The 18,975-nt window shown below is 43.8% G+C and overlaps 1 protein-coding gene across 1 annotated transcript in view; it reads right to left on the bottom strand.

The window, feature by feature from the left end:
- LRP11 (LDL receptor related protein 11) overlaps positions 1-18,206 on the bottom strand; it is a 42,987-nt gene extending 24,781 nt beyond the window's left edge. Inside the window, exons 1-2 of the mRNA XM_068551148.1 lie at positions 17,493-18,206; positions 11,643-11,800 (exon numbers count right to left, since the gene is read on the bottom strand). Coding sequence (XP_068407249.1) covers positions 11,643-11,800; positions 17,493-18,123 — 789 coding nt within the window. The 5' untranslated portion in view covers positions 18,124-18,206. The remainder of the gene's footprint in view (positions 1-11,642; positions 11,801-17,492) is intronic.
- Positions 18,207-18,975: the final 769 nt, after the last annotated feature.

Raw genomic sequence — 18,975 nt, 5'->3', positions numbered from 1 at the left:
AGAAAACTCTTTCAGGTTTTGAAGCCATAAGAGATAAAACATTAATCTGATTTGATTTTTTAATCCCTTTCATAACACAGCTTGGCATGTCCTTTTTTTTTTTTTTAAATTGAGGTATAGTTGATTTACAATTTCAAGTTAAGTTTCAGGTGTACAACATAGTGACTCAAATAATTTTTAAAGGTTATACTCCATTTATAGTTATTATAAAATGTTGGGTATATTCCCTGTGCTGTACCATATATCCTTGTAGCTTATTTATTTCAAACATAGTAATTTGCACTTTTAATTCCCTGGCCCTTTTTAGTTTAGTTATTTGGCTAACAAAGGCTATCTTTCCTCAAAATCAGGTATTAGAATATATAGAACTGTAAGGTGGACGTTTTCCCTTTAAGCACCCAGGTCATCTTTTTGAACATCTCCTCACATTTATATGACACTGGAAAGGATTTAAAGTATTTTACAAACATTTCCCAAGTGTCAGGATAAAAAATACACACACACACACACACACATAAATGTATATGCAACATACCCAATTTGTAACTTGGAGAGAGATATTACCTTTAATAAAACAAAGAGCTTCTAACCTCTGCCCAAGATCTCCTATTCAGCAGTAACAGAGCCTTTGATGGCTGGCCTCTGGCTAAATCAATGTATAACTCACTCTGCTATTCTGGCTCAACTGCACGTCCCTAAAATAGTAATTTAGTGGCGAGGAGTACACGTTTGGGTTTATTTATATACCACACACACACATACACACATGATTTTATATATACTGAGTTACAAAATGAGTACTGCCTGTCTATTCCCCTACCCACACAGTTGCTTCTAAAGTATATAAGGCATTGGGCATATGTCAGTTACAAAGTAGTGACAAGATAACGTGGTACAAAATATTTCAGTAAGAAACTCCATTGAACCAATGAACCCAAACGCATTCTAGCCTTCTGCCTCGTGTCAACTAATCCAACTTGCAAAACCGGATGAGAGCTCTATAGTGATTTGAAGGCCATTACGATTCTTGTTATAATCCAACGCCATCTCCCTGCACACATACAGAGTGAAGGAGACACACGGGGCAGCTGTCCTGATCAGCAGAGGCCAGAACATAAACTGGCACCACAACTGTCTAGAAACTTCAGGTGAACATGCTTAGGTTCTGTTCTTCAGTTATATGTTCCTTTTTCTATTTACTTTTCATCATGAATATGACCCAAAGTTCCATAGAAAAAGAAGCAAAATGAATTCAACTGTCTGTACTTTCCTAGTTATATATGCTCAAATGAATGCAGTTAGATCATAGTCACAAAAAACTCTGATGTGCCCATCTTTCCCAATTGTGCAGGAAGGTGATTTTAAGAGTGTTTCCTCAAGAGTTGGGGATTTCTCTTATCCTCACCAGAGGAGGATCATTCTCAAAAGAACAGAACCAAAAAGGCAGTAATTAAGACAGAATTACATTGCTTATCTTGAGGTTTCAGGAATCAAAGGGAGAAATATTTTTGGACTGGGGCTTTTCTCCTACTTTTCAAATTCTCTCAAAATGTTATGTAAATCGTGCTCCACTTATAAAACTAGCCATGATTAGAAGCCTCTAGAAGTAGAGTACAGAGAGGAAAAAGGAACTTATTCTTCCTGTTACAACCCAATTTTACCTCTGTGTTATTCATTTTTTTTTCTTTTTCATTATGCATTTCTTTTTTTTATAAATTTATTTATTTTATTTATTTATTATCTTTGGCTGAGTTGAGTCTTCGTTGCTGTGTACGGGCTTTCTCTAGTTGCAGCGAGCGAGGGCTATTCTTTGTTGCGGTGCATGGGCTTCTCATTGCAGTGGCTTCTCTTGTTGCGGAGCACGGGCTCTAGGCACGCAGGCTTCAGTAGTTGTGGCTCACGGTCTTCAGTAGTTGTGGCGCACGGGCTTCGTTGCTCCACGGCATGTGGGATCTTCCCGGACCAGGGCTTGAACCCGGGTCCCCTGCATTGGCAAGTGGATTCTTAAACACTGCGCCACCAGGGAAGTCCTATTCCTCTTCTTACCTCCAGCAGTCTTAGAACCTAAGTTCTAAGACTAGAAACTTAGTGAATATTTGATGAATGAATGAACGAAAGAGTGAACAGAATGGCAAATAACATAAAAGATGAGAGAGAGCTGGAACAAGAGCAGAGAAAGAGAGTAACACTAAAGTTCCCATCCTTCCCACCAAGAGCAGGACATTCCCTGAGAGCGTGAGCCAATCTTCTTGCACCTGGCCATGTGCAGTTTCTACAGACAAAAGATCAGCACTGCTGCCCTCTTGCTTCTTCTCCTACTGCCCTTCCCTTCTTTCCAAACCAAGGAAGTTTGTAGAAGTATGTTATTGCACAGACCACTGGGCAAATGGGCAACTGTCCTCCAGGGAAAGCCATACCTGATTCTCATTTTAAAAGGATACTGATTTTCATGGTCCTAGGTTACTGTAATCAGAGGATATACATTGAACTTGAAAGCCCTCACACATGTTCAAAATTTTTGCACTATAGAATGTGGCTCTTTTCAATCCGAAATTTTCACGTCAATATAATTATGAGTCCTATTGTCAAAATATTAAGAGTACAGAGACATGTACCACAGGGCTCGCATCTGCAAAGTCTTCTCTGATGTCCCTCAGCTAGATTATCATCTCTCCCTCCCTCTGAATTCCAGGGGCACTTTATCTACATTCTCTTTTGGCCTTGCCACCTTCTATTTGGTATTATCGTTAATTAGGGGCACATCTAATCTCCTCAATGGGAGGCAGCTCCCTGAGGGCAAAATACCCTACAAATTCTTCACAGGGCCTTACTCCCTGGCTCCTTGCCAGTAGAAGGCTCTCATAATTTTTGTTTGTTTATATACAAATGAGTAAATTTATTCTGACTGTAGTTCAGTTAAACTATTGGTCAAAGAGACCCCACAAATAGTTTACATCCCAAGATGTTTAGAATTAGCTATAATAGTTACCTCTCCACGAGTGCTCATTCTGTGCTGTGCAATGTGCTAAGCACTTTACTTGCATTTTCCCATTTTAACCCCCAGTGGAACACTCTCAGGTAGTATTATTTTCTGTACAATTGAGGAAGCTGAGGCTTAAAGAATGAAGTAATTTTCCCAAGTTCACCCCATGACGGAATTGGCAAAACTGGGTTTGAACCCAGGCCATATGATTCCAAATTCCATGCTCGTAGCCACTGTAGAATTCTACCTCCGAGTTAGCAGAGCTCTAGGCCTTCCAGGTCCTTATTCCAAGAATCATTTCCTAGAAAGCACTGAGTCACAGCTTATACACAAACCAGCTAGCTGTTGTGGTCTGAAAAAGCAAGATACTTCCTCATACACACACACAAAGTCCTTCAAAACCTCTAAGAGCGCTTCTCCCACCCACATCCCCACCCCATTACCCACCCCCAAATACAAGTGCCAGGACCTTTGAAGGGACAGTGACAGGAAGTCAGGTTTAAACCCAAGGGGACCTGGAAGCCCAGATTGACTGCAGATTCCTGTGATGCCGGAAGCCTATTGTGCTATAAATTTATTGTCTGGGAAGCTGAGTGTTTCTGAACAGGAAAAAGACTTCAAAGCTTCTGTTGCTATTGGAATAGAGCTTTCACAACTCAATTTACCCAGATTTATTTTTCATGAGGTACGTACTTTTTTTCCCCAGGGAGATTATTTTTCATCATTTCCTTATAAGTAGTTTTCTTAAAGAAAAAAATGCAGTTAAACATTCAAGGCCCTGAGCTATTGCGTAAAAGGAATTCATGCTTAAAGGGCAGTCTACATCAAGGCTCACGGTTAATTCTGAAACACAACTGGTATGAATTATTCATCTATTATGCTCTCATGTGTCTTCCTGCTTAATTGGAGCAGTAAGTCCTAGGATTTGCTGTTGTTTTTTTTTTTTTTTCCTGACTAATAACACCCTTCATTCTTTTTTCTTTATACTTTTTTTTTTAAAATTATTTTTATTTATTTATTTGGCTGCGTTGGGTCTTCGTTGCGGTGCGCGGACTTCTCATTGTGGTGGCTTCTCTTGTTGAGGAGCATGGGCTCTAAGCGCGTGGGGTCAGTAGTTGTGGCTTGCGGGCTCTAGAGTGCAGGCTCAGTAGTTGCGGCACACGGCCTTAGTTGCTCCGCAGCATGTGGGATCTTCCTGGACCATGGCTCGAACCCGCATCCCCTGCACTGGTAGGCGGATTCTTAACCACGGCACCACCAGGGAAGTCCACACCCTTCACTCTTGAAGCAAGATACAAAGAAATACTTAAGGCCACAACGGAATATTCATTCGTATGCACCAACTTTTTTTTTTTTTCCAAAATAAATTTATTTATTTATTTTTGGCTGCATTGGGTCTTCGTTGCTGCGTGCGGGCTTTCTCTAGTCGCGGTCTTCGTTGCGGCGTGTGGGCTTCTCATTGCGGTGGCTTCTCTTGTTTCGGAGCACGGTCTCTAGGCGCGCTGGCTTCAGTAGTTGTGGCACGTGGGCTCAGTAGTTGTGGCACACGGGCTTAGTTGCTCCGTGGCATGTGGCATCTTCCCGGACCAGGGCTCGAACCCACGTCCCCTGCACTGGCAGGCGGATTCTTAACCACTGCGCCACCAAGGAAGCCCCATATGCACCAACTTATCCCCAGATATTACTCAGGAAATTTGCAGCCTTGATAATCTTCTGTGTCTCAAAAATGTTCTGTGGGCTGCCATAACTTTTTTGTCCTTTATTCAAAGCTTCAGGTGAATAAAATAACTGACGGGCAGTGATGCAGGTGAAATTTTGCAGAGGTTCAGATTTGTTTTGGTGCCCTGGGGTATGGTGTTTTTTTGCTTCTCCTGCTCTCCTTCTGCTCTCACCTCCGGGAAACAACTAGACCCTCTGGCTTTTCAGTGTCAAAAAAATACATTTTTTTAAAAAGTCCTTTTTTTGACTCAGACCAGACTCTGAAGGGTTTCCTCTGTAGGCACTGGAGGAGTGAGGGTTTTTTCCCTATTAAAGGCCCTCTGGGCACTGGGGAGCACATGGATAAGTATTTGGGGTCTGGGGTTCCTTGGGAGAATCTTTAAGAGAACATTACACAGGCACCAACATAGCCTGCCTGGGTGCAAGACAAGGCTACCAGGGACCGCATGGACACCATCAAAGGAAAGATGATCTCAGAATAAACTGAATGATAACGTACTTTTTTACTGTTTACTATGTGCTGCTCACTGTTCCAGGGGTCTTATTTGCATTACCTCCTTTTATCCCAGTAATAACACCCTGAGAGGAGGGCTTTGGTTATTCTCATCTTGCACAGAGGAGGTGGTGAGGCGAGGATTCAAAAACCAAAGCAAAGTAGAAGCTGTGCTGGAAGAATTACCTATTTGATCTCTTTCATTCACTGTTAAACTGACTCACTGAGGGAGGAAGGAAATAGTTGAAATGTGATACGAAGCTTTCTCACTTATCATTTTTCTTCCTTTTTAAAATTTACAAACAGTCTACACCCTCCCTCCTCCACCCCACCCCATGGCCTCGAATATCTAGGATAAATTTTATTGAAGGAATTTACATTTTGTTTTCATGAAGACTATATATTGTCCAATAGCCAAGAAAAAATAATAGGTGACATGTGTCTAGGATCTCCCTTGATGAGATGCAAAGTCACTGTTAGACAACACTTAGCAGCTCTTCCTAACATCAGTATGAGGCCAGAGTGTGGAAAAATGTTGTCCTGCCCACGCTGCTAGGAAGGATGATAAAAATTTGAGGCTTAGAAGGGCACTTTTTGAAAGGTTAGCAAAATAGTCAATCCCTTTTTTAAAAAAGGAACCAATCAATTTAGCAAGTATTATTAGAATCCTAGTGAGTACAAAGTACAGTTCTAGGCTTTAGGAGAGAAAGGGAAAAAATATCAAGAAAGGAAGAAAGAAAGAAGAGAGGGAGGAGGAAGGAAAGAAGGAAGAGAGGAATGGGAGAAGGAAGTGAGGCGCGAGAGGAGGGAAAGAGGTGGCGGGGGTTGGGGGGAGAAATCCTGACAGCATCCCAGACAATTGAAATCCCTTTTCCACCCATCACTCAGTCCCCCGCTGAAAATAATTCTAAAGAAATCCTTCATAATCCTTAAAAATTCTGTTGTGATATTATAAATTTTACATGTATCTTTGACCTGTTATCAACAAACACAGGTGAAAAACAGGAGACAGATGCAGTTAGCCTTTAATCTTCAAAGATCACCGTAGGTACTTTGTGTATTGGTTAAATAACCTGGCTGCCTTGAAAATCCTGCTTACTAAATTTTTATAAAGTCTTTCAATACGTTTTTTAATCATCTCCTTAACGTATATGATTCTTTCATTTTGTAGGCATTTTCAGTATTGACCCAAATTATATCCAGGGAAACTGACTGAGGAGGAGTAAATGACAAAATATCTCCTACGTAAGACAGAAGGCAGTTTGAAATTCAACATTGGTTTTGCGTTCTCTTTCCCTATGACAAATAGCCAATATTCTTCTTTCTATTTATGTTCCTTGCCCAGAAAACCTTTTCTCTAAGGCTCAGTTTTAATATACTATGTTAATGCGTTGAGGGTGGTCTAAAAATGAGACTAATGGGGAGACGAAATATAGACCACCCAGTCTCGTGGAACTTGGGTTTTATCAAGGACTCATGTTTCTGTTTGCTCAAGACAGTCTCAGTTTATCTCTGTGGTTCTGGTGTAATTATTAATACCACCTCCTCTCACTCCCAAACATGTTTCAGTGTGGATGATAATACACCTATCTGTTTTTAAAAATTAAGTGTGTACAGCAGGCACACCAATGTGCAACTGGTTTTAATAATGAAGTTATTGGTGTAAACAATATCCATCCTTTAGTAAGCTTCCATTACACATGGTATTCTAAAACAGTTTAGTTAAATTTTCCACATCTGATGAATGGAAATCAATCGACAGATTTATGAATTTCAAATCTCCCTGAACGTCCTCATACTCTGTTATCACGTTCCTAAATGTCATATTTTACATTCTGACTTCAGATTTAAATGTATTATGTTATGAAACTCAGTGACATCTAATGGACTACCTGAAAAATGTGTCTTCTTACATTTAAGAATGTATTATAGATTAATACCCAGTTAAATAGATGTAGAATATCCTGTTAGAGGGCAGAAAATATATGACTTTAAAATCAGAACCTCTTGGGAATTCCCTGGTGGTCTAGTAGTTAGGACTCGGCGCTTTCACTCGGAGGCCCGGGTTCAATCTCTGGTTGGCGAGCTAAGACAGAGCAAGCTGCTGGGTGTGGCCAAAAAAAAAAAAAAAAAAAAAAAATCAGAACCTCTTGGTTCTGACCAATCATCTCTCTTATTCATTTTCTTCATAAATGAGGAAACCAAGTCAGAACATGAGCTTTCCCATATGTTTAGTCGATTTAAAGTGCTTGGTACTGGGACTTCCCTGGCGGTCCAGTGGCTAAGGCTCTGCGCTGCCAATGCAGGGGGTGCAGGTTAGATCCCTGGTCTGGGAACTAAGACCCCACATGCCACGTGGCCAAAAAATTAAAAAAAAAAAGTGCTTAGTACGGTACTGGACACACACTAGATGCTAAAGAAGGTTAGCAATTAATTTTATCATAATTAAGCTGGCAGCGTAATTCCTCTTAGGATGAGAACCTCATTTATTTTTGTTTTTTGAATACCTGATGGGTCATTTGGATGTGAAAGGATAGTCCTACAACCTGGTCTTAAAGTATCCCAAAACAAAGGGAGGGCTGACTATTCTACCACCAAAGATGAGAGGAGGGGGTGAGGACCCTGCAGACAGTGGAGAAAAGGGGAGAGGAGAGGGGAGGGCTCAAGAAGGGGTTGGGATAGGCACTCAGCGGAAAGCCTGACCAATGAGAGTTGAGTTAACTTTGGGGGCATTCATGAATGTACACCATTATAAGACAGTTGCAGTTTGATAGCAAATGACTCCTCTATTGCAGACTTTGTCACTTAGATGTTGGCTTTATAGCTTTAGGTCTATCTGCCATCGCCGTTATACACTTGGCTGGGGAATTAGTCCACACTTTCCTCCTTTTTTTTTTTTCCCCCTCGGCCCCGCCAGTTGGCATGCAGGATCTTAGTTCCTCCGACCAAGGATCGAACTCCTGCCCCCTGAAGTGGAAGTGCGGAGTCTTAACCACTGGACCACCAGGGAAGTCCCACACATTTTCCTCTTGATGGCATCATAGTCAGCCCTAAAAGTCTATAAGAAATGCCTAATCTTGTTACTTCTTTATAAATATCTTCAATAAAATAAATACTGAATCATCAGCATTATTTTTATTCAGCATTTATATACATAATTCATTGTTTACAGAGTAAAGCCTTTAGTAGCAACTACGAAAAGCTAGATGATAATAGAGACAGATTTGCAGCTGCCTGAACAAATATCTCCCACGAGTGCCAATTAATTGTCAGTGTCATCTCAAGGGAACTCTCATAGCAGGCTGACCAATGGCTTGCCCATGCACCTTTCCTGATCAATCTCAGTTCTCAGAGATTTCAGTAAAGATACATTAATTCTGCAGCTGACACAACGCACAGAAGAATAATAAATATGATGGATGACACTCAAAGTTCAAAATTATTTCTGTTGTAGCTGAAAACCCAAACACTGAGATATAAAAAGGGTAAACATAAAGTCTTGCACTCAGGTTCAGTAAATCAATTATACAAACACAGGATGGGGGAGGCCATCAGGACAGCAGTTCATGTAGAAAGATGAAGCAGGTTTTAGGTGATCCTGCTAATGGAAAACTCAACATGAACCTATGGTGTGAAGCAGCTACTAAAATAGTTTATGTAAATGAATCTTCATTAATAGAAGTGAGACAATGTCTGGATCACAGGATGTAATAGTCTGTGTCAGGAAGAACCACGGTTTATGCATGGGTTTCAATTAGGGGTGTCAGATTTTAAGAAGGGCATGGATGAATCTGAGAAAATCCAAAAAAGGCTGGATGGTGGACAGTCTAAAAATCAATTCATATGAGGAACATCTGAAAGAACTGAGAGTGTTTAGTTCTGAGAAGACCATCCCAAGTGGTGACATTCATTTAAAAAAAAAACCAAAAACCTTTAATGGCTGATACACAGAAAAAAAGATGTGTTCAGTGCTTTTCCAAAAAGAAGATTCAACACCAATGCATAGAAGGAACACCCCACTGGCCCAACAATTAGAGCTGATTAAAGATGTCATGCGACGTGATGTGAAATAATGAGCTTTCATCTCTGGAAATACCAGGCAGAGACTGGATGACCACTGGAAGGGATGTGAAAGCAGGAGCTCTTGTATGGATAGGAGGCTGGGTAAGATGCTGATCGAGGGTCTGGTCCAGTTCTAAGACTGTCTAATCGTTGGGTAAGTCAGTGTGTTTAAATTAGTCTTGAGGGACTAGCTGGTTATCGTTCTTGCCTTTGTCCCAAGAAAACAGAAGTCAGTGCTTCCGCACGGAGGGAAAAGCCTGTGAAGACATAGGCAGGAGAAGACAGCCAACTACAAGCCAAGGAGGGAGGCCTTAGAAGAAACCAACCCTGCTGCCACCTTGATCTTGGACTTCTAGCCTCCAGAACTGTGAGAAATTTCTGTTGTTTAAGCCACCCAGTCTGTGGTACTTTGTTATGGCAGCCCTGGCAAACCAACACAGATTTTCCCCACCTCCTCTGACTGAAGTGATTTGGATGAAGTTTATCTGCCTAAGCCAGGAAATACTACAAAGGGTCCTGGCAGGGTTAATAAAAAGCCACTTTCCTCACGACTCAAGACTCCCTGTGTTGATACAGCAATTCCACTTCCGGGTATTTATCCAAAGGAAACAAAAACACTAATTCGAAAAGATATATGCACTCCCATGTTCAATGCAGCCTTATTTACAATAGCCAAGATATGGCAACAACCTAAATGTCTATCAACGGATAAATGGATAAAGAAAATATGGTGTGTAAAGAGAAGGAAATCTTGCCATTTGCAACAGCATGGATGGACCATGAGGGCATTATGCTAAGTGAAATAAGCCAGACAGAGAAAGACAAATACTGTATGATCTTATGCTTATTATGGAATCTAAGAAAACAAAAATACCCAAAAAAACCGAGCTCATAGGTACAGAGAACAGATTGGTGGTTGTCAGAGGCATGGGGTAAGGGACAGGTGAAAGAGGTCAAAAGTTACAAATTTCCAGTTATAAAATAAATAAGTCATGGGATATGATGTACAGCATGGTGATTACAGTTAATAACACTGTTTTGTATATTTGAAAGTTGCTAAGAGAGTAGATCTTAACAGTTCTCATCACAAGAAAAAAAACTGTAACTCTGTGTGGTGACAGATGTGGACTAGACTTACTCTGGTGATCACGTCACCATATGTACATATATCAAGTCACTGTGCTGTACACCTGAAACTCACATAATGTTACACGTCAATTGTGTCTTAATTGTGTACAGGCAGCCACTGGGTAAGTGGCACATTCCCATCGGCAGCAATTCCAGCCCAGATAAGCCTGATGAAAATCAGTGAGGAGCGCTTGAATAGGAGCCCTTGACTCCAAACCCCACCTCACTTAATTAACTCAACTATCTCAGGCAGGCCTAACGCGAGGTAAGATGGTTGCTTTCTGGATCATGTGAAGAGTAAGTTCATTCTATTGTTATTTTCCTCTTTTTTTTTTTTTTTTTATGTGTCTGGTGCTTTTTATGGTGTTTTTTTTTTTTTTTTCTGTTTTTTGTTTTTATTTATTTATTTATTTATTTATTTATGGCTGTGTTGGGTCTTCGTTTCTGTGCGAGGGCTTTCTCTAGTTGCGGCGAGCGGGGGCCACTCTTCATCGCGGTGCGCAGGCCTCTCACTATCGCGGCCTCTCTTGTTGCGGAGCACAGGCTCCAGACGCGCAGGCTCAGCAATTGTGGCTCACGGGCCCAGTTGCTCCGCGGCATGTGGGATCTTCCCAGACCAGGGCTCGAACCCGTGTCCCCTGCATTAGCAGGCGGATTCTCAGCCACTGCGCCACCAGGGAAGCCCTGTTATTTTCCTCTTTATGTTCCTTTGTATTTTTCAAATTTCCTACTTGGATTTTAACTCAAAAAAGAAGACAGAAAAAAATTTTTTTAAGTAATCTGAGTCAACAAAACAAAGCATGAGTCCTTTTCCTTGAAGCATTTTTGCGTTCTGGAGGAGTCAACAAAAAAGCAGCAAGAACGAGGGTAAGCTTCAAACCACATGGTCAGGGAATTCCCTGGTGGTCCAGTGGTTAGGACTCCATGCACTCACCGCCCAGGGCCCAGGTTCGATCCCTGGTTGGGGAACTAAGATCCCACAAGCCACGAGGCTCAGCCAAAAGATAAATAAATAAATAAAAACAAAGCACGTGGTCAGGATCACTCTTTACTCAGTAGAAAAGTAAATTCATATAGTAACATTTTTTTTCAACAATCATTTTTATGCTTTCTCCATTTTACACTTCTGCCAACTTACAGACATTTGGGGAACATGAGTAGAAAGACCACTGATGGTCTAATGAAACTAATGAAAGTTTCTAATGAAACTAAAACTAATGAAACGTTAGTTTTCATTACAATTACGACATGAATTACCTTCATGTCCACTGACGGGTCACCCTGCAGCAGCGTCCACTCATACTGGACGATGGCGTGGTCATCTGTGCTCTCACGGCCATCCAGAATCACTCCATCTGCGGGCAGGTGCAAAACAACATCTTGCCCGGCCTTGCTAAGCGGAGGCTCGTCCTTCTCTGTGAAAGAAAATAAATAATTCACAAGACATGTGTTCCCTATCTTTTTTCTAACTTATTAAGAGAGGTAACTTGTTTGCTAGAATAGATGTAGTCCAGCAAAGAACTGCCAAGAGGATGTATAGCAACTGAAAGTTATTTTCTTATTTTCATTGTAACGTAATAAATTAAATTTGGAAAGTTAAGGCAAGTTCTTGGAGTCACATAAAACTCACACAGAAATTTTCTGGAACCCAATTTTTCATCTAGGAAGACACAAGAGGTTCGCAGCTTCTAACTAGTTTTTATAAGAGAAGCCAGCACAGAGTTTGAGATATCCTAAAATAGCGAACAAGTATGTATTTACCTTTTGTTCTTCATGGTACTAAATTTAAGGCTCACTGTGTTCACTAAATATTAATATGTGACTGACAGCTGCTCCAGTGGTGACTGATAGAAGCCATTAGCTATAGAAAATATTTCTAAGAGCAGAATTGTGAATATTTTAATGGATTTAAGCATCTTATAAGTAAGCTTACGCAAATGCACATATATTTTAAAGAAACTTAGTAATTTAGCTGGGAAAAAAACCCTACAGGTTTTTGTAATACATCTTTTTTGGCATCCACTATTTCCTCCCTCCTCCAGCTCCAAAACTTGGTCCAAATTCTGGCCTGGACTTCCTTAGCTTATTCTGAATGATGTTGCTAAGACATTGCTCTCTTTCTGCGCAGTCGAAGTTGTCTCCCAAGTAAACTTCTAAGGGCCAATCCAGATGTCCAGTGCCTGAGGTTTGGGGCTAGCAGCAATCCTATTAGCTTCTCATTAGGCAACAAAGGGTGGTTACTGCAGCTGGAAGGACTCTTCCGGAATGCTAACCTGATTGGGTCATTTCCTTGCTTCAGGGGATGTTCAGAGACCTACCTGACCTACCTGTGTAGCTCTATCTTCTCATCTATCGTTCCTCTCAACGCCCAGCAACAGAGGACATGAGGGGCTTGCGGGTCTTAGAGCTGTGGCTTTTCTGAATGAGAATGCTTCTGCGAGCCTCCAAGAGAGATGACTTTTTTTTTCATGAGCTAGTTTACAAGGAATAAGCACACTGGCTATTGCCAAAGGGTACATGTGTCCACTGAGAAGATGAGTCCCATTTTTAGTCATTTAAAACAATGAGGACTAGTAACTGAATTAAATAAGCCACATAAGCAAACCCTGCCTTAGAAGACATTTGATCTGCTTTTTTCCACCTGAGCAAAGATCCAGTGCCTGTTGACTTTATTCTGCTCCTCCCAGGTAAGGAGAGAGATGACAACTGCATTACTAATAGGCCCTTTTATAGTTTTATAGAGTATTTCCTTTGCTTCTGGAAGGTTCATCACTTTCCATACAATGTTTTACCACTTTATAATTCTGGAACCTTTTTTTTTTTTTTTTGGCTGCGCTGTGCAGCTGGTGGATCTTAGTTCCCTGACCAGGGATTGAACCCATGGCCTCTGCAGCAAAAGCACAGAGTCTTAACCACTGGACAGCCAGAGAAGTCCCATAATTCTGGAATCCTATAATTCAGCAGTAATACATTATAATTAGCAGCTATTTGCTTTAAAATTTATGTTAAAATACCATTTTAAGTAAACAAACTAAAATACACCTATCTGATATAAACAGCAGTGATACTAATAATATATTTTTAGGCCCTCAAAGATTTTTTTTTAAACGTTGCTTTTAATTTTTTTTTTTTGACCTTCCACTAAGGTTTCACACTCTCTTCTCTTTTTTAAATTTTTTAATTAAAAAAAAACTTTTTTGGCTGCGCCGTGCAGCATGCAGGATCTTAGTTCCCCGATCAGGGATTGAACCTGCCCCCCTGCAGTGGGAGTGCGGAATCCTGACCACTGGACCGCCAGTGAAGTCCTAGGCCCTCAAAGATTTAACCAAGAAAGATTTAAGATGGAAAAATCAGGTAAGCTCTGAAATATCCCATATACTATAAAACTAATTAATCCTGGCCCTCCTGGAAGAAAAAAAATAATCGCGTTAGTCATTTATTGATACTTTTCTTTAGGTAAGCTTAAAAGATATGATTTATGAACACAGTGAAATCCTCATATCCTCTAAATTGGTCATTGTATTTGAAATAATAGAGCTGTATTTCCTCCTCAGTTCAAGTCCAGACAAAGCTGGCTTAAGCCAGAAAGAGGTCTTAAAAATAAACAAATGACGAGAAGAGGAAAGGAGTATGCTATCATTCAAAAAATTTGACTTGCCGATGAAGAACAAGATTAAATGTAACTTGGAATTTTTGTTATAAAAATGTAACAAGCCAATGTTAAGTACTATGGAAACACTGATTTCTTTTGAAGACTAAGCACACTTGGTAAGATCCACAGAGGCGAAATAAAACTCATACCAATTTTAATGGAGCATATCAAGGCGGCATTTTATACAGAGAAGTATACCATTAGCTACGCTGATTTACAACACGCTGCTCTGACCAACGCCTTAACGACAAGGAAGAGGTCTGGCATCTGGGTCTTGCTGCGTGGGTGCAAATGATACAGCCGAGGCTGAGGATATGGAAGTAGGGCCAGACTAAGGGAAGAGGCTTAGATACTACAGGTCAAAATCCATCTTGAGTTTTCTGTTGGCTTTTGTGGTCTTTTTTTCTTCCATTGTGTGTTTTTCTCAATTGCAACACGTTAGGAAAAAATGATTCACAACCCCAATATGATTATCATCATTTCTGGTGTGTACTCTTTGTCTTTCTCCATCTGAGCTGCTGATAATAATAATTAATAGTTACCATTTCTTGGGTGATTTCTTTGTACCAGGCACCATGCTTAGTGTTTCGAGCCGTAAAGTCACTCAACTTTCACAAGGCTCTGAGGTAGTGTTGTCATCTGCGTCATACTCATGAGGAAACCAGGGTCAGATTGGCTAACTTAGTTGCCTAAGACCACACAAGTGATAAGTTTGTCAGTTCAGATGTCAGCCCAGATCTGTCAAACTGAAAGGCTCTGTCCTTCCCACCATACTTTGGGGGCACTGGATGTGTATTCTGGTTACAGTAAATATAAAGTTACATCCTGAATTTAACCTACTAATTTATTTTCTATTTTTGATATTTATTCATATATCCTACCATTGCCTGTGTCACTACACAAACTTCACAGTTGTCATTTTGATTCTCTAACCTCTACTATTGGACATTTTATTTTGTTACCAATTTTTTTCACCATCATAAATAATGCTATAATAAACTTTTTTGCTCATACTTTTTCTTTAGCATGGATCATTTTCCTAAAAAAATGGCACCTTTATAATTCACAAAGCATGTCCAGCCTTGATCGTCACGACAGCCCGGCTGGAAGGCAAGGCAAGCACTCAAGTCCCAAGAGGATGAGCAGGGACCCTCAGGTAGAAGAGCTGGCTCTCAAACCCAGGTTTCAGGACCTCAAGTCCCCAGCCCTGACCTTTGCATGCAACTGCAGGCAGATTCTGTCATTTCAACACACCTCTCTAAGCGTCCTCCACTCCTTCGCACATTCTTCCATGATCCCCTGCAGCCACCTCGTCAGTCCCACCCTGGAAACCCAACCAAGGGCATCTCTGCTTCCAGGTGGCCCGATGCTGCTGGAGAAAAACATGCCAGCTGACCCAGAACACAGCTCATAACGCACAGCTCCACAACTGAGGTGCTATGAGACCCTCGGGCAGGTTACTTTCTCTCACCAAGCCTTCCAGTACGCTGGGGATTATGAAAGAACCTAGATTTGGGGTGCTGTGAGGACAGAGTGAGTTCACTTGTCTAAGGAGCTTGTTAATAGTGCTTCCCATCAAACAATAAACATCAGCAACAAACAGGGCTGATGGGGTCCGCTATAAATGTGTGCTGTCCCATCCCACCTGGCCCTCCACCATTTCTTCATGCTCTTCTTATTCACCTCAAATGCACCCCTAACAAATTCTCTGCAAGAGCTTCTCTAAACCATTTTCATGCTCCTTTAGCCTTAAACTACACATGCTCACAAGATTCAGAAACACAAAAAACACTCAAGAAGGAAAAACTTAGTCTCAGAAGCACAGAGAACTTCAGGAGGTTAAGAATCTGGGCAGGGAAAACACAGGACATTTGGGTAGGGTAACGTTTGCCCTACCTGCAGACAGCTTCTTGGCGCACTGGGCTAAGAAGCACCCTTCCATGTGTCCATACTACTGGAGATCCAAAGAACTGTGAGCAAGGCAGTTCTTTTCCAGAATAAGGACCAAGCCCAGTGGTCATCTGTGTGTACCTCTGAACATCTACAAAACTGAATTCCTAGACGAACTTGCCCCAGGGAAGGGAAGGCCAAAAAAACGAAGTAGAAGAAAAAATGATTCAGAAACCTCTACAGTAAACTAAAGTTTCTTTCCCCCATGGGCATATTCTTTCCTTTTTTAATGTCCTTTTGGTTTCCCCTGGCTTATAAGAAAGCTCTCCTTGGCAATGTTTGTTTCTTCCAGATGTGCAGTGAGAAAAAGGGAAAGGGATTTTGTTTCTTCGGTGCTGGGATCTTTGAGTCCCTGCTTGGGCAGAGGACGGATGTGTGTGTAACACCCACGGGCGGGCTCAGAGATGCTGGTGAGGGTCCAGGTGAAAGTGCCTCCTGCCTCCACTTCAGGGAGAAAACTTTGGGGTCCTTCCCAGTGTCTGCCTCAAGGCTGAGCAGTTGCAGGGTGAACTTTGATGTTTATTCCCCTGGAGGTGGGAAGGGAGGTGGGCCATTGTGGACACAGATTTCCAGACCCTTCTCTTTGGACCTGAAGGTCATGAAGACTCCAGAGGCTACGCCCCTCTAATCTTGCTATGGTTTCACTCTTGTGTTATCATAAAGCAAACAGCAACAGAGTGCAATCAAACACACTGAGCCGACCACAGGCAGGCTCAATCAAGGTTTTATTCCCTCAGGGACCTTAATGTCCAACTGCTACAATTTTTTTTCCCCCCCGTTTGGGTCTTCTCATTCTGAGCATCCCCAGAAAGTAAAACCATCAAATGAAAAGCATCACTTTTAGCTCCTTTTCAAAGAGAGGTGCCTTAAACTTTGTTTTCAACAAATCAAGTCCCTTCTTTTCCCTCTTTAAAAAAGAGAACCATAGTTCATGGGAATCAGTTGGACCCACTTCAAAATAACCTGACACATTTCCCTTCCTATTTTTATCTGATGAAAGCAACTTTAGGTGGAATCATGAATCCTGAGAGCCAAGCTAGGAAATAAGGGTGCGCTATGAGCAATCCGGCAGCTAATTAGATTTTGCTCTTGTAATTACCTGACACACACCATGCCTTCCTTATAAGAACCTCTGAGATTAAAATAGACTTTTTTCCCCCTGAACTTTTCTCCTCCATTAAATCGAATTTCTGTGACTCTTTTCAGATAAGCATTCCTCCCTAAGCTTAGAAAAATTCCACAAGCAGCCCATCGTGCCCGCTTCTGATCAATCTACTGGGGTTTCTCAGAAACCATCCCTAGGACTGGGAAATCAAAGCCACTCTTCTGGATGCCCGCAACTAAGTTACATTAATTTGGATCCAGGGTGTTTCATTTCTGACTTGACTGAGAAGGGCGCAGCGGCCCTGCCTAGGCGGGTCTCCCAGCTGCAGCCACCAACAGGTGCAAGGGCAGCGACAGCAGGACCCAAGCGGCCCGGCCCCGGCCTCCAGGGGCGTGCTTACCCGGCCGCGGCGAGGCCCGGGCGGTGGCTGGGGCGCCAGCTTCCAGGCCTTCCTGCTCGCCCTCTCGGGCGCGGCTGAGGCTGTAGCTGCTGTAGCCGCGGTGCAGTGCGAACTTGCAGACGCTGCGGCCGCGCGCCGTGCAGTTGAAGAGGTAGCAGCCGAGCGCGGCGGCCCGGGGCGCGGGCCGGCGGGGCAGCTCCACCACGGCCACGGAGCAGCGCGGCTCGAGGCAGCAGGCCTCCAGGCACTGCCGCCAGTCCCGCACGGCAGCCGGCGCGCTCAGGAAGCTGGCGCCGGCCGCGATGGAGTCCTTGGTGCGGATGATGGCGTCCGGCATGGCGCTGTAGCCGCCGCCGCCGCCTGGGCAGCCTTCCTGGGGGCCGCCGCCCGCGCGCAGTTCCAGCTCCAGCGCCTCCTGCGGCCGTTCCTGCTGCAGCTGCCGGCGGAACTCCTCCAGCAGCTGCTCCACTCCCGAGAGCTGCGCGTGCAGCTCGGACAGCGGCGCGGAGGGCGACCCCACCGCCCGGCCGCTGGGCAGCCACAAGCACAGGAGCAGCAGCCCGCGCAGCGCCGGGAGCCGTGGCGGCGGCCTGAGCCCGGAGCCCGCGCTCTCCCGGGCGGCGGAGGCCATGGCGGTCGGCGGCGGAGGAAGCGAGCCGAAGCGGGGCCGCAGAGAGCGAGGGAGGCGGGGGAGCTAGGCCCCAGCGCCTCAAAGCCTGGCCTCCCCGGGGCCCAGCTGCGCCCCCGAGGCCGCGGGCGCTCGGTCGCCGGCAGGGGCCGCAGCAGCTGGAGGCACTGCCGGCCCGGCCCGGCCCCGCTCCTCGTCCTTTCCCGGGGCTTCTGGGCGCCCCGGCTACTCTCTTGCCCCGAGCCGCCGCGAGCTCCGCGAGGACGAGGCGGCCTGGACGAGGATCACCAGCCGGGGATGAAAAGCGGCCGCGGGGGCGGGGCGCGTCAAGCCCCGCCCAGGCCCGCCCCGCCCGGCCCCCCCTTCGCTCGCAGGGACCCCGCCCACACCCGCCTGTTTTGCAGACCCGGAAAGTATCCTGGTAGTGGGGTAGCGGTCCCTGAGCTGGGCTCTGCGCCCGGGGCCCCCTGCATCTGCGCGGGGCTCGTGTCTAAGCGCGCCAGGCTTTATTAATCAGCTGGACCTGCTCAGTTGTCAGCTCCAAGGGATACGGACACCTGGGGAGAAGGGGAGGAGGGGTCTCCACAAATCCGTGTGACCTCAGGGCCGGCTCTAGCGAAGGGACATGCTCAACTGGGGAACCACCAGGCACCATGTTCAGTCCTTCACCTCCGGCGCCCCTGATTGTTTCCATCTTAGGTCCCCAAAATGCACTTGGGTAACAGAAGGCGGGCAGTGCTGTGGGAAAATACACAACTAGTAGTCCCATTCACTCAGTTTTCCACAAACTTACCTAGAAATCTGAACATAGTCGCTTATGGGGACCTGATGAGTTCACTCTACAGCGTGAGCAGA

Source organism: Eschrichtius robustus, chromosome 9 (assembly GCF_028021215.1).
Source record: "Eschrichtius robustus isolate mEscRob2 chromosome 9, mEscRob2.pri, whole genome shotgun sequence".
Taxonomy (NCBI): Eukaryota; Metazoa; Chordata; class Mammalia; order Artiodactyla; family Eschrichtiidae; genus Eschrichtius; species Eschrichtius robustus.
The sequence above is the reverse complement of the archived record's forward strand: the minus strand, read 5'-3'. Positions and strand labels throughout refer to the sequence as shown.